General features: G+C 43.0%; 1 protein-coding gene across 7 annotated transcripts in view; it reads right to left on the bottom strand.

Moving 5' to 3' along the window:
- Positions 1–16,845, bottom strand: part of epb41l4b (erythrocyte membrane protein band 4.1 like 4B) — an 86,596-nt gene that overhangs the window by 18,791 nt on the left and 50,960 nt on the right. For all 7 annotated transcript variants that reach the window (XM_061955191.1, XM_061955175.1, XM_061955206.1 and 4 more), the window contains exons 13-16: positions 15,043–15,079; positions 14,106–14,127; positions 13,890–13,999; positions 11,465–11,604 (exon numbers count right to left, since the gene is read on the bottom strand). In XM_061955191.1, the coding sequence (XP_061811175.1) occupies positions 11,465–11,604; positions 13,890–13,999; positions 14,106–14,127; positions 15,043–15,079 (309 nt within the window). The remainder of the gene's footprint in view (positions 1–11,464; positions 11,605–13,889; positions 14,000–14,105; positions 14,128–15,042; positions 15,080–16,845) is intronic.

Genomic DNA, 16,845 nt, shown 5'->3' on the forward strand with positions numbered 1-16,845 from the left:
TTCTATTTACTGTTTTAATTGGTTTTACCCTTTAAAATCGTTTTTAATCATATTTATTTTATATTGTTTTTAATATTGTTGTGCAGCACTTTGGAAACATTTTGTTGTTTAAATGTGCTATATAAATAAAGTGGATTGGATTGGATTGAGTTGTGTTTGTGAAACTCTGCCTCTAGTCCTGCCCTTTAAATAAGCACTACTGTAGTGTTTCCCACACATTTATTTGGATCGCCACAAATAAAATCCGTTCACCCCTCTCTCAACAATGCATTAGAACTGGTCTGCCAGAGAAAAAGAAGACGTAGCAGGAAAGATCAGTGTTGTAGACTAAGCGACAACGAGCATCTGTCAAATGAGCAAAATAGTGTGTGCTTTTAGCATGTTGCATGAACAGTATATGCAGAATATAAGCATAATACCAGAAGACACAAAATACGGGATGAGGAGATCCAATTGTAATCATTTAGCGGCCGCAAATAGTTTTTCACATTGTGGCTGCTGTTTTTTTTGGCGTCTTTTTTTAGCACGTTTGGAAGGTACGTGCAAACTGGCACAGCACAAATGGCTGCAGTCATTGTGGCGTGAAGGAGACAGACAACATATTTGGACTGTCAGAAGTAAAGACATATCGTCTATCCAGCAATTCCCTTTTTGATCTACCCGATGGCTTAAATGGAACCTATTATGTAAAACAACCTTTTGTTACCTATTGTTACCTACAAACTACAATGAAGTGGGTGGGGAAAAAAGGCAGTCAAAGTGGAGGCACGTAAATAAGACCACCCACAAAACGGCGCATCCTGAAGACACGGTCAGAAAGCAGCTTGGAAAACAAAATCTATGCAACATTTGGACCACAGAACCACCATTACATTTAATGTAGACCACAAGTGTTTTAAATGTAGAAAAAAAAATCTAAATAATGACCCCTTCCAAGTCTGATTTGGAGCTAGACACCAAAAGGAACCATTTCCATCTCCAATGGAAAACTTCTTGGAATACTAAATTTTCTTGTAGTTGCAAAAACCTAATTTAAATATGGCGGCCTGCACCACTTTTGCACTTATTATCAATTGTGCAAACAGTCTCAGTAGGTCACCTGCAACGCACCTACTAAAAGTTAGTGCACTGTTGCCTTGAGACAATCTTTTTTAAACAAGCAACAAGCAACGTTTTTCGGAGACAGAAATGAAAGCAAGTGCCAGTGGCGGAACAAATTAGAGCCGAGCAGTGGGGATTTGCACATGCCCTTTAAACCCTGCGGTGTCAAGCAATAAAGTATGGCCTTTTAGCTCAGTAGTCAGCATGCTTGCCTCGCATGCCGGCAACCTGGGTTAGCAACCCCTTCGGACAGTCGAAAGAACTCAACACAGTCGATAGACAGATAGTACACCACTGTCACAATTGGTCTTTTTTTTTTTCTTTTTTTGCGCTCGATCCACTTGTAAATTTGCATGTTGCAAAGTGAAATGTGAGAGTGAAAATAGAGCCAATGATAAAGCTCAACATTTTATTACATTTTTTACACCTAATAAATCACTAAAGTTAGTCTTGTTAAATTGTTAGCAACCATGACTAATCCTGGATGAAGCAAACTATAAGCCCACACAGGTCCTGCACTTTTAATAGTGGTGATCAGAGTTCAACTGTTTTCATAATCTGAGCTCCTTCCATCGTCCCCAGCCCAAAGCCGAGTTAGGGGCCCAGCTCATGTCCTCGGGTAGGTCCCCACGGCGACCTAGTCCCCCTGTGCACTGCCCTCCCAGCCACTCTTGCAGCTCCGCCCCTGGGGAGTGCAGCTGTGTGCCTCTCCCTCACTCACTCCGTCCGTCTATGTGACATTTACAAAAACGGCAAAAAGAAATGACAGAAATGTTTTTCTAATTACTAATTTTTGGGCCAATTATGCGGCGTCGATGATTACGTCAAAACCCCTGTGCCACAGATAGACTGCAGTCCTGTTGGAAACATTGAACGGCCTTCTGCGGGTCAACTAATGGCATATTACATTGGATATTCATGGAAAAATGCAAGTTGGCATTTGTTAAACAAATCCTGATTACTGTCTGTAATGACAACGTAACATTATTCTGGTTTGCTTCTGTAAAATACCAGTTTTACAGGGAGTATCTACAAAAACTGGATTTGTGTACAATTGATAGTAATTATTGTGTTCTTCATATACTGTAATACTGAGCAGCCAAACCCTTTTCTAAGTCACAGAAGAATTTATGGTTGTTATCACACTTTATAAATCATATGGTTCTCATGTTTTGCGTCACTAGGATGCCAAAGCCTGGGAAGTAAAGTTACAGTGCAAACGGAAAGTATTCACAGTCCTTCACTTTTTCCATATTTTGTTATGTTACAGCCTCATTCCAAAATGGAATAGATGAATTTTTGTCCTTAAAATTCTACAGACATCCATCCATCCATCTTCTTCCGCTTATCCGAGGTCGGGTCGGGGGGGCAGCAGCCTAAGCAGGGAAGCCCAGACTTCCCTCTCCCCAGCCACTTCGTCCAGCTCTTCCCGGGGGATCCCGAGGCGTTCCCAGGCCAGCCGGGAGACATAGTCTTCCCAGCGTGTCCTGGGTCTTCCCCGTGGCCTCCTACCGGTCGGACGTGCCCCAAACACCTCCCGAGGGAGGCGATCGGGTGGCATCCTGACCAGATGCCCGAACCACCTCATCTGGCTCCTCTCAATGTGGAGGAGCAGCGGCTTTACTTTGAGCTCCCCCCGGATGACAGAGCTTCTCACCCTATCTCTAAGGGAGAGCCCTGCCACCCGGCGGAGGAAACTCATTTCGGCCGCTTGTACCCGTGATCTTGTCCTTTCGGTCATAACCCAAAGCTCATGACCATAGGTGAGGATGGGAACGTAGATCGACCGGTAAATTGAGAGCTTTGCCTTCCGGCTCAGCTCCTTCTTCACCACAACGGATCGATACAGCGTCCGCATTACTGAAGATGCCGCACCGATCCGCCTGTCGATCTCACGATCCACTCTTCCCTCACTCGTGAACAAGACCCCGAGGTACTTGAACTCCTCCACTTGGGGCAAGATCTCCTCCCCAACCCGAAGATGGCATTCCACCCTTTTCCGGGCGAGAACCATGGACTCGGACTTGGAGGTGCTGATTCTCATCCCAGTCGCTTCACACTCGGCTGCGAACCGATCCAGGGAGAGCTGAAGATCCTGGCCAGATGAAGCCATCAGGACCACATCATCTGCAAAAAGCAGAGACCTAATCCTGCAGCCACCAAACCAGATCCCCTCAACGCCTTGACTGCGCCTAGAAATTCTGTCCATAAAAGTTATGAACAGAATCGGTGACAAAGGGCAGCCTTGGCGGAGTCCAACCCTCACTGGAAACGTGTCCGACTTACTGCCGGAAATGCGGACCAAGCTCTGACACTGATCATACAGGGAGCGGACCGCCAAAATCAGACAGTCCGATACCCTATACTCTCTGAGCACTCCCCACAGGACTTCCCGAGGGACACGGTCGAATGCCTTCTCCAAGTCCACAAAACACATGTAGACTGGTTGGGCAAACTCCCATGCACCCTCAAGGACCCTGCCGAGAGTAAAGAGCTGGTCCACAGTTCCACGACCAGGACGAAAACCACACTGTTCCTCCTGAATCCGAGGTTCGACTATCCGGCGTAGCCTCCTCTCCAGTACACCTGAATAGACCTTACCGGGAAGGCTGAGGAGTGTGATCCCACGATAGTTAGAACACACCCTCCGGTTCCCCTTCTTAAAGAGAGGAACCACCACCCCGGTCTGCCAATCCAGAGGTACCGCCCCCGATGTCCACGCGATGCTGCAGAGTCTTGTCAACCAAGACAGCCCCACAGCATCCAGAGCCTTAAGGAACTCCGGGCGGCTCTCATCCACCCCCGGGGCCTTGCCACCGAGGAGCTTTTTAACTACCTCAGCAACCTCAGCCCCAGAAATAGAAGAGCCCACCACAGATTCCCCAGGCACTGCTTCCTCATAGGAAGACGTGTTGGTGGGATTGAGGAGGTCTTCGAAGTATTCCCTCCACCGATCCACAACATCCGCAGTCGAGGTCAGCAGAACACCATCCTCACCATACACGGTGTTGATAGTGCACTGCTTCCCCTTCCTGAGGCGGCGGATGGTGGTCCAGAATCGCTTCGAAGCCGGCCGGAAGTCGTTTTCCATGGCCTCCCCGAACTCCTCCCATGTCCGAGTTTTTGCCTCCGCAACCGCTGAAGCCGCACACCGCTTGGCCTGTCGGTACCTGTCCGCTGCCTCAGGAGTCCTATGAGCCAAAAGAACCCGATAGGACTCCTTCTTCAGCTTGACGGCATCCCTCACCGCCGGTGTCCACCAACGGGTTCTAGGATTACCGCCACGACAGGCACCAACTACCTTGCGGCCACAGCTCCAATCAGCTGCCTCGACAATAGAGGTGCGGAACATGGTCCACTCGGACTCAATGTCTAGCACCTCCCTCGTGACATGTTCAAAGTTCTTCCGGAGGTGGGAATTGAAACTCTCTCTGACAGGAGACTCTGCCAGACGTTCCCAGCAAACCCTCACAATGCGTTTGGGCCTGCCAGGTCTGTCCGGCATCCTCCCCCACCATCGCAGCCAACTCACCACCAGGTGGTAATCGGTTGAAAGCTCCGCCCCTCTCTTCACCCGAGTGTCCAAAACATGAGGCCGCAAATCCGATGACACAACTACAAAGTCGATCATGGAACTGCGGCCTAGGGCGTCCTGGTGCCAAGTGCACATATGGACACCCTTATGTTCGAACATGGTGTTCATTATGGACAATCTGTGACGGGCACAAAAGTCCAATAACAGAACACCACTCGGGTTCAGATCCGGGCGGCCATTCTTCCCAATCACGCCTCTCCAGGTTTCACTGTCGCTGCCAACATGAGCATTGAAGTCCCCCAGTAGAACGAGGGAATCACCCGGGGGAGCACTCTCAAGTACTCCCTCGAGCGAATCCAAAAAGGGTGGGTACTCTGAGCTGCGGTTTGGCGCGTAAGCGCAAACCACAGTCAGGACCCGTCCCCCCACCCGAAGGCGGAGGGAAACTACCCTCTCGTCCACCGGGTTGAACTCCAACGTGCAGGCTCTGAGCCGGGGGGCAACAAGAATTGCCACCCCAGCCCGTCGCCTCTCATTGCCGGCAACGCCAGAGTGGAAGAGAGTCCAGCCCCTCTCGAGAGAACTGGTTCCAGAGCCCTTGCTGTGCGTCGAAGTGAGTCCGACTATATCTAGCCGGAACTTCTCAACCTCGCGCACTAGCTCAGGCTCCTTCCCCCCCAGCGAGGTGACGTTCCACGTCCCAAGAGCTAGCTTCTGTAGCCGAGGATCGGACCGCCAAGTGCCCTGCCGTCGCCTGCCGCCCAGCTCACAATGCACCCGACCTCTATGGCCCCTGCTATGGGTGGTGAGCCCATTGGAGGGGGGACCCACGTTGCCTCTTCGGGCTGTGCCCGGCCGGGCCCCATGGGGACAGGCCCGGCCACCAGACGCTCGCCATCGTGCCCCACCTCCGGGCCTGGCTCCAGAGGGGGGCCCCGGTGACCCGCGTCCGGGCGAGGGAAATCTGGGTCCTTTGTTTTTATTCGTCATGGAGGTCTTCGAGCTGCTCTTTGTCTGATCCCTCACCTAGGACCAGTTTGTCTTGGGAGACCCTACCAGGGGGCATAAAGCCCCCGGACAACATAGCTCCTAGGATCATTGGGACACGCAAACTCCTCTACCACGGTAAGGTGGCAGCTCAGAGAGGAGCTGCCACAAATTCTACAGACAATACACCATAATAATAATGTGACCTTTTTTTTTTTTTTTTTTTTTAGAAAATGTTGCTAATTTATATAAGTGTTCACAGCCTTTGCTCAATACTTTAACATTTTGCTAATGAAAAAAATAAAAATAACATGTACATAAGTATTGATAGCATTTGCTTTACTTTGTTGATGCACCTTTGGCATCATTTAAAGCCTCTAGTCTTTTTGAATATGATGCTACAAGCTTGGCATACATATCTTTGGCAGTTTTGCACAGCTGGGGGACGGGGGTGGGGGCGGCGGGGGTGGGGTGGGGGAGGTGGGGGGTAGGTGAGGGAGGTGGGGGTGGCTGTAGAGCCTATCCCAGCTGCATTCAGGCGGAAGGCGGGTTACACCAGTTCCTGCACTAAAAAAAATCCACACAGACTTCCGGCTGAGCATGGTCGGTGCAAGGTGTGCTTAGCGGGGGCTCTGTGGAAATGTGACCTCCAGCTACTCTACTTTTTACTGGCCTGTCTTGCGCAGCTTCTTTTTTATAGATTGCGCCTCTGAGTTCTGCGATGTTTGGTCAAGGGAAATCCGAATAGCCAGGTCACTCCAAGCCTTGTGCGTCTCCGGATCCAAGGTATGATGGAGGAGTCGGTCGTCGACTCGGCCTTTTTTAAGAGTATGAGTCACAAAATAAACGTAAGTGTGAGCCGACATCCCTGACAATCCTAAATTTGTTGTCAGAGGTGAGATAGCGGCTGTTATGTAGCCATTCGAGAGCAGGTTTAATTATCCTATGAAAACTAGGTAAGTAAATAAATAATCTCCGTCATCTGGGCGCCCAGCTAACCTCATTTTAAACCTTCTGATCGCTTGAGGCTGAGGAGAGGACAGACTTACCACTCTTCATGTTCGGGCAAATCGAACGCCGTTGCTATTTTGCTACATACATCTAGACCTTTTGTACACTCGAAAAGTATTTCCGATTCCAATTGGAGGTATGTTACCGTCACTGGCCAGATTTCCAACACCCGAACTCCAACTCCCAACTATGACGATGACACCTTTTTCAAACGTCTATTTCTGAATTTCCCTGACTTGTCAATGTACTAGGAGACTTTAACTGTTGGCTCGATCTCCAGCTCAATCGCTCATCACCCAAACTTGCCCACCATCAAGGTCAGCTAAATGATTTCAGTCTTTTATGGGTTTTTTAATCCCTCTAGAAGGAAATACTCCTTTTTCTTTAACGTTCTTGAAACTTTTACCCACATTTACTACATTCCAGCTGATAATAAATTACTTTATTCTATGTCTATGTGCAATTATGATGCAATTGTTATCTCCAATCATGCTCCAATTTCAATGGATTTACTCTTTAGAAACCTGACAACCACACGTGCGCTATGGTGTCTAAATATATGATTACTTTTAAATGAGAACTTTTTGGATTTTGTTTCACGTCAAATAGGTTTTTTGTACTCTTGAACAAGACTCCCGGGGTTGTCGGCCTTTGTACGCTGGAGGTGCTGAAGGCATACATTAGGCATATAATACCCTATATAAGTTATGAGAAAAAACTCAGAAAGAATAAATTGACTTGTTTGACACAGCGCATATCTCTGTTAGATAACTTGTACTCTACCTGTCAAAACCCAGATACTAATAAGGAAAGCCTTTCACTACAGGCTGAACTTGATGTCCTTGCGACAGACCGTGCTACTGAACAAATATTCTGTTCAAGATCTGTTTTATGAACATGCCGATTAAGCTAGTCATCAACTACGCCAGATATCAGCATCCCATTATATTCCGCAGATTCAATGCGATTTAGGTATAGTTACGAATGATCTTGAGACTAATAATTTATTTAAGAATTTCTATGCGTCCCTCTACTCATCCTCTCATTGTCCTACTCTTGAGTTTGATCATTTTTTTTGCCAATCTGGACATCCTCTCGGTTTATCAGTCCGCTGTGGTAGTTAGAGAGACCAATTACTGTTGCAGAAATAAATGTTGCAGTGTTATCACCACAAAACGGAAATCCCTGGGACCAAATGGCTATGCTCGCCAATTTTTCAAAAAGTTTTGAAATAAACTATTATTGGACATGTACAATGAATCGATTGAATCTAGCCACCTCCCACAAACGCTAAATTTCTCTCCTCTTGAAGAAAGACAAAAGACCCTCTGTCGTGCACTTCATATCGTCCTATTAGCCTATTAAATGTGTATTTTAAATTATTATCCAAACTGCTGCCTTTACGTCTGGATAGTATTCTCCATTCTATTATTATTGCAAATCAAATCGTGTTTTTTCGGAATGGCACTCCTTTTCTGATCTTCGACGTCTTTTCAATATATTGTATTATGTGCCTGCTCTTAACACTGAAGAGGCAGTGATATCTATGGATGCTGAGAAGGCAGTTGACCGAGTGGAGTGGAAAAAATATATTTTATGTCCTATATAGATTCGGCTTTGGTAACAATTGTATTTCATGGATAAGCTCCAAAATTAATCTCCTGGGGGCTAGGTCCGGAAAAATTGTATTTATTCTAAATATTTTTGCTTTTACCGTTCCACGTGGCAGGGCTGCCCCCTGAGCCCATTGCTTTTCACTCTTGCCATTGAGCCTTGGTCAATAGCGCTTCCTACCAACCCGCTTATTACGGGCATATGTCGACACAATATGCAGGTGAAAGTCTCTTTATGCAGATGACCTCCTTATGTCTCTGGCATCTCCGTCTCGGTCCCAGGTGCCTAGAGTAGTCTCTAAGCTTTTGGACATAATTGTACTTGGGTAAAAGTGAAATATTTCCTATAAATTATACTGCTGAGAAATATAATTTGCACAATTTTCCTTTTAAAATTGCCTCGCAAAGTTTCACATACTTGGGTGTCTGGGTCACACATACGCTTGCAGAGCTTTATAAAGCCAACTTTGTTCCATTGTTGTTCAGAATCAGGGAAATTTTGATCGCTGGTCTAACTAATTAATCTACAGTGGCTTGTGTCAACTCTGTTAAAATGAATGTACTTGTGCAATGTATCTATTTGTTCCAGTGTATACCACTTTTTCTCCCTCAGCCCTTCTTTTCTAAATTAGATTTTAGACTTAATTTAGAATAAAATGACTCACAGGTTACGCAAACAATATTTACAGAGACGCAAATCTTCAGGAGTATTAGCAAAACCAAACTTTTGATTTTACTACTGGGTCACTAACATTAGAATTCTTAAATATTGGCTGCAATATGAAAGATTTGATCCCCTGCCATTATGACACCAGTATCTCTTAGGGCTCTGGTTCACGCTCTCATCCACTCTTCTATATCCGCTTTTACGAAAAATGTAATCGTAAAAACCAAATTCAGAATAAAGGTTCAGTTCAAGCGTTATTTTGGTTTACAGACTATCTGCATACCTAACAACCATCACTGCTAATCATGCATTCTCTCACACTTTGTCGATAGTGCCTTTTTAAGATGGTCAAGTCTGAGGATCAACAACATTAAAGATGTATACATTGACAACACTTTTGCCTTTTTCCAGCAACTTATGTTCACTGCTTAATCAACAATTTTTTAGATATCTGCAGATCCGCAGTTTTGTTTGTAATAATTTTCCTAGGTTTCCAAACTTACCAACTGACAATTTTAAATGCTTTTTTGACACCATTTCCGACTATAAAAGGATCAATTACATGAATTTACAATAAAAAAACAACTAAACTCAATTAAGTCACTTTAGGAGGGTGACATAGGAGTGACCCTGTCTGAGGAGAGCTGGACAGAGATTTTAAGTAGAGTTTATAAGTCTTTTATTTGTGCTGGACACAGCCTTATTCAATACAAACTAATACATCATATCTATTACACCAAGGTACGGCTGGCTAAGATGTATGACGGAATATCTTTTATTTAAACGGTGCCAACAGTCTCCAGTTAACCTAATACGTATGTTTTGGTTTTGCAGATCCCTAGGCAGTTATTGGACTGAGATTTGTATTACTTATTTTTTGGTAATTGGCGAAAAGATCGAACTGAACCCTCCTAAGCGGACTATTTGGGGTAGCCCCATTTTCATCTTCTCTTAGCAAATCTAAAAATAATGTGGTAGCATTTACTACTTTGGTGGCTAAAAGACTCATTGTGCTAAATTGAAAGACTGTTTTTGGGTATTGCTGCACTGTGTTGGGAGCATTCAGGAGTGCAGTTGTCTGTGGGTTCATGTCAATATTTACATGTACTTATTTGACTGACGCATGTTTTTTATTTTTCTAGTTTTTTGTTTTTTTATATACATATATAATTATTGTGGGTTACTTGTTTAGGGGAGAAAAAAGAACATTTGTTTAATTGTATTGCTGGACTCTATTTGTCAAAAATCCCCAAAACAAAAGTAAAAAAAAAAACAAACAAAAAAAAACATCCCCATTAGCATGATGCTGCCACCACCATGCTACACATTAGGGATGGTATTGGCCTGGTGATGAGCAGTGCCTGGTTTCTTTTAAACATGATGCCCGGTATTCACACCAAAGAGTTCAATCTTTGTCTCATCAGGCCAGAGTATTTTGTTTCTCATGTTCTGAGTCTTTCAGGTGCATGTTGGCAAACTTTTTTTTTTTACCAAGAAATGGCTTTCGTCTGGCCACTATACCATACAGGCCTGATTTTTGGATTGCTGCAGGGATGGTTGTCCTTCTGGAAGGTTCTCTTCTCTCCACAGAAGAATGCTTTAGCTCTGACAGAGTGACCATCGGGTTCCTAGTCAACTTCCTGACTAGACTACAATGAATGCAGCAATGTACAGAGACATCCTGGATTAAAACCAACGCTTACCGTCCAATCTGATGGCCCTCGAGAGGTGCTGCAAAGAGGAATGGGAAAAGAGGAATGGGCGAAACTGCCCAAAGATAGGTGTGCCAAGCTTATGGCATCGTATTCAAAAAGAATTGAGGCTGTAAAGGCTGCCAAAGGGCGGTATAGCTCGGTTGGTAGAGCGGCCCTGCCAGCAACTTGAGGGTTCCAGGTTCGATCCCCGCTTCTGCCGTCCTAGTCACTGCCGTTTTGTCTTTGGGCAAGACACTTTACCCAGATGCTCCCAGTGCCACCCACACTGGTTTAATTGTAACTTAGATATTGGGTTTCACTATGTAAAGCACTTTGAGTCACGAGAGAAAAGCGCTATATAAATATAATTCACTTCACTTCAAAGGTACATCAACAAAGTATTGAGTAAATGCTGTGAATACTTATGTACATGTGTTTTTTAATTTTATTTAAATTTGCAAAATTAAAAAAAACAAAAAAACTTTACATTGTCATTATGTGGAAAAAGTGAAGCGCTGTGAATACTTTCTGGAAACACTCTATGAAAGTAAGTAATAAAACACAGAATAGAGGGTCTATAAAAGGCAAAAAAATAAGGCTTGTGGCTTGTCATGCATGGTTTCATTTACAAGGAACAATGAAAATTGTCACAGGGGAAGAGAAACATGTACTCTGGCTGACGCCTTGTCAATACAACACTGGGGAAAGAGCTTAAAGAGTATATTGGCAATATGCTGTACTGTATCTTTGAATACTCCAGAGAGCTTGTGCTGCAACCTCATATTATGAGAGTGGTTGCTGTTTCTGAATGCGTCAAATATATCAGACAGTATTTGTGGATGAGAGTAATACTCACTGATTTTGTTGTGTGTGTGGTAAAGTGTGTCCTGGCTGTGCGTGTGGCGACGGTGGCGGTGATGGACCTTTCCAGAATACAACGTCTCTTTCTGTTCCATGTTTAGTTGATGGTCAGAGTGGGGGCCACTCAGAGGGAAGCTGAAGAGGACACAAGACATAACAAAATACAAACCCTACTGCCTGAGTACTGAAAACACTACTGAATTTATACTTTTATAGCAACAACAAAAATAGGTGTAACAATTAAAGTTTAGCTTGGATAGGAGTTTTCAAAGTGTGGCGAAAAAACCCACGCTAGCTAGTTTAGCATAGCAAGTGTGAAAAATGTGTTTTTCTTTGATATGCCAGCCTCACAAAAATTAAACTTAGCTAAGGTATTTTGAAAACATTTAGATGGACATTCTTCAAGCGAACTCAGGAGCAGGAATGGGAATTAACTGGAAAATGTAGGATCATTTGTAGAAACTGTTTTACATAATGGACATTTTTAATAAGTAAAACAATGCATTCAAATTGATTTAAAAAAATAAAATAAAATCACTAAAAATCTAAAACTTTTGCATAGATTCAGTTGCACTCAAATGAATCAAACCCCCTTGTAAATTCTGTTTACACAAAGATATATTAAAACTTTTAGTATACCATTTAAGTTATTGTACGGCCAAACATTGTACCTAACAAACTAGTGGAGTCATTGTGTGGAATCGAGTGTCCAAACAGAGAATCCCATCCTCCCTTTTTGCCGTCTTCGTCAGCAAGTCTTCAATAAAGGTAAAAGTGATGTTAAACAGTATATGATAGGATAGACTTGTATTATTTCCCACAATGGGAAAATTATGTGGTTGCAGAGCAGATTAAAAAAAATCCACAAAAAAGTATTACAAGTAGCGCAAAAGTCACAAAAGTGCCATTCTCAGTTGCGCAGTCCCAAAGGGGTTTAAATCAAAAACACATGAACGGGAGAGAAACATTAGAGAACACAACAGGAGGACATTAAAGAACCCTTAGTTGCTGCAACCACCTGCCACTTCAGCAGCGCCATTTTTACATACATGTAAAACACACTGAAAAACTAAAAATGAGTAATAATAAAGTTTAAAATAATTTATCCATTTCATTCGTAATTTATATTTCATATTGCTTACTGCATGTGAAACTATACTTAATGTCTTTAAAAATGTAATGAAAATACACCATATTTAATAACAATTTTGGGTGCCTGAAATGGATTATTTGGATTTGCACAATAACTTATGAGAAAACATTTACTCAGCTTTCATATGATTCAGTTTTCGTCAGACATTTTGGAACAGATTACTAAGGTATCAGAGTTATTTTAAAGTTTACAAACTAAACTATCACTATTTTTTAACTAGGCATATATTAAACATTTATTGTACATTAAATATAAAGACACTTTACAACAAGGGTTGAATAATTTCCCAAGCAACTACGGCACATACGTCAGTAGCCAAGTACTGTTAAGTTTGACCAAATTTGGATCCTGTTTATTCACAGTAATTACTGTACATTCCCAATGAATGTACAGTGAAAAAAAGGTAAAAATACAGTATACATACTATACAGTACATTACAGTAGAGATGCTTAAATTATATTAATTCGCATTTGTTTATTTTTATCAAGTAATACAGCAAAACCCATAAATGAATGAATGAATGAAGGCACAATGTGATTCCAAATAGATCTGAACCCACTAATGTATCAAAGCAAAACCACATTACATTAAATGTAAACAAATGCCTGATCCAAGATATCAAATTAATAAAGCAGCAGCATCCCTAAGCAGCATGAAGGATTGGGCCCATCTAATCTTTTTTAAAATACATTTTTTTAGCACTTTTATCACTTCATTAGTGCGTCTATTTTCAGCACAAAGGAGACAAACAACAAGTGGAGCAGGTTCTTGATTTAAAGCTTCTAACCTTGCACAAGCAAACCAAGCTGCTATTGTGGCTCATGTTTCATTCCGCTCGTCTTATTAGACTAACAATGTGGGGATGCGATGAATGGAGGAGGAAAAGGAGGATGTTGGGGACAAAGAGTCTGGATTGAAAAGTCAAATGAGGGGTCAAAGTGCAGTCATGACCTTGTCCCTGTGAACCACACTTATAGGTCCAGTGAGGATGCTGGTGCTTCTCTCCGGGATGGGAGGGTGACTGGACACGGGGCTGGAGGAGGCCCCAACAGAAACCCTGAACACACATATACACACACGCACAATGGTAGAACAGGATACATGTACATATGAGGCGTATGAGTGAGGTGAAAGTGAGATGAAAGAAAAAGATAACACTAATAATAGAAACCTGCCCTGTCGTGTGATTAAGCAACTAAACATTTAGTCACGCCATCCCCCTACAAAGGCCACGCCCTTGTTGCTACACAGGTCTCACCGTCCTACCTGTACGGCGTTGTGTGCCCAGAGGGGTGCAGGTAAACGGAGGGTGCGAAGGAGGGGTGGGCAGTCGGGTGCCACGCCTCGTGACCCACCATCGGGATTTTGTGCTGGCACTGGAGAGGGTTGGAGAAAATGAAATGTTGTCACTGAGACCAAGCCAGAGCTGTGCGTGCCGTGACTGTGTTTGTGTTTGTTAGAAGGTCTTTAGAGGTCACTCACTGCATGTAGGCTGGGATCAGGGCTGGCGTGAGGGCAGAGAATGAATGACAACAATCAGGGAACTTTAATACTTTAGAGCAGCACACACAGTACAGTTACACTCAAATCATAAAGATTCATATTTTAGTGCCTGCTGAGAGATTAACACTCACCAAGACTAAGTAAACCATTATATTGACTTATCAATTATTAGTATTTAATAGTATTTAACTAATTAACTACAAAGTTTATGATACAAATCTTAACTTCCTTGAAGACGTAGCAAAGTAGATGACATAATTGATCAATTTTTCCCTTCCAGCCATTTGTTGCTAGGCAGAGTTCATCAGGCTCCAACATAACCTTAGAGGCCATTTACAAAAACGTACATAAGTCGGTCCCGCTTATGTTGACAATCCTTCAAAGAGTCTTGGTTGACCAACTCATCAAGTGCTGGTCCACCGTGTTTTTCTTACTTCTACAAAAAGTGCCCTTTACCAAAAAAACAACTTTTCTTACTTATTGATATGTGTTTTTTTTGTATTTGGGATCTGCATAAGTCCCGAAAATGTGAAATCAAACCGTGGAGGCATGGCGGAGATATTTATATAAAAAAAAACTAGAACGAGCCGTGTGGAATTTTCCCAATTTGTGACGTTTTTCCCAAGTTTAACGTCAGCGGATGTATACCGGTACATATATGGTAGAAATTTACCCGAAGAACTTTGCAGAAAAGAGAGTGATGAGAGTAATAAGAGTATTTTTTATTCATAAATGACTTGAAAATGAAGGGGATTTTTCTTAAGCAGTGCAAATAAGCTGGTGCTGGAGCAGTGGTTATTACTATTTACTTCACTAATTACGTCAAAATGCTAAGCAACAACGGCGATAATCGGCCTGGGCAATAATCGGTCGATCTCTAAATGTAACAGTATGTCGGTGTGTGTGGCTATTTCACCTGATGTGAGGAGGCTTGGCAGGGGAGATTGCAGCAACTAAAAAGGAAACAAACACAACATTGTTTCATGCATCTTTTTTCATGCGTCTCAAAGCAGGTCCTGTGCTAAACGCTTGTTTGACGAAGCTGACGCGGCGCTCACTCAAAGGTTCATGCAGGGATTAAAAGAAGAGTGACAGCAGGTGTTTTTGACAGCATAGAAAAGTAACACTTCACTTGGGAATGTAAAACACTTTCTTGACGCAAACAAAGTCAATTACTAGTTACTGTGAGACATGAGAATGATTTCTTGAGCCAAAACATATAAATTATTCAAATACATCATGAACTGTACATACAGTAACATATGCTGTACATACAGTTTACTAATCAGTCCTTCTGCCTAAATTTGTGGCAGTTTTTTCTAAAGTTGCGGAAAAAGTTAAGCATTTTCTTTCACTAACATTTAATCAGTTTCTGATGTTATGAATTTGCTATCAACGTTTTAAGCGTTACTTGTAACCTTAACCTAAAAAATTACATGAAAAACAAATACTGTATTGATGTTTTACTTATTTTGTATCGCGTAGACTTAAAAGCAAAACATTAAATGGCATTAAAAGGACATACTTACTGCCCTGTTGTTCACACGTTGCAGAAATTCTCCATGTTTATTTTACGCTTCAAAACCGTTTCTTTCTTGAACATTCCTTTTGTTCCAACACATTTATCCTCGAATTGTAAGAGCAATTGTGAACTGTTGAAAGCGATGTATAGCACACATTTTTGTTGGTAAATGAGAGACAATTAGTAATTATTAACAGACTTCAACATCTCAGTCGTGTAATGCTGCCTTTTTGCTACGTCAGCATTACAAATTAAAATAAGCTCTTAATACCCTTACCCTAGATAAGTGTGTTGCTAAATGTTTATGCATTACATTACCCAGAAGGCTTAGGGCTGCAGATAGGAATCGTATATAGTGCTAAAGTATGCAAAAGGACAACGATTGTGTTGTTTGAGCAAGAGTTAATATATATTTCTACACGTTGCTTCTGCTTTGAATACACAAGAAACAAACATAACATAAGCTTTGATTAGACTAGGGGTGTCAAACATGTGGACCGCGGGCCGGATCAGGGACGCAAACACGTTCAATGCGGCTTGCGAGACGAGTTTGCTAAGTGTAGAATTGAGCTACATTTTTTCAAATTAAAGAAACTGCTGTTCTAAATGTGTCCACTGGATGTCGCACTAGTAATTCTCTTAGGCAAGCAAATAGTTTAGCAAGTATACCAAGCACGACTTAGAAGCATTTAAGTACCATCTTAAAACTCATTTGTATACTTTAGTCTTTAAATAGACCCCCTTTTTAGACTAGTTGATCTGCCGTTTCTTTTCTTTTCTCCTCTGCCCCCCTCTCTCTTGTGGAGGAGGGGGAACACACAGGTCCGGTGGCCATGGATGAAGTGCGGCTGTCCAGAGTCGGGACCCGGGGTGGACCGCTCGCCTGTGCATCGGTTGGGGACATCTCTACGCTGCTGACACGTCTCCGCTCGGAATGGTTTCCTGCTAGCCCCACTATGGACTGGACTCTCACTATTATGTTAGATCCACTATGGACTGGACTTTCACAGTTCTATGTCAGACCCACTCGACATCCATTGCTTTCGGTCTCCCCTAGGGGGGGGTTTCTCATAGTCATTCACATCGACGTCCCACTGGGGTAAGTTTCCCTTGCCCTTATGTGTGCTCTGTACCGAGGATGTCGTTGTGGCTTGTGCAGCCCTTTGAGACACTTGTGAGTTAGGGCTATATAAATAA

Source organism: Nerophis lumbriciformis, linkage group LG04, assembly GCF_033978685.3.
Source record: "Nerophis lumbriciformis linkage group LG04, RoL_Nlum_v2.1, whole genome shotgun sequence".
NCBI lineage: Eukaryota > Metazoa > Chordata > Actinopteri > Syngnathiformes > Syngnathidae > Nerophis > Nerophis lumbriciformis.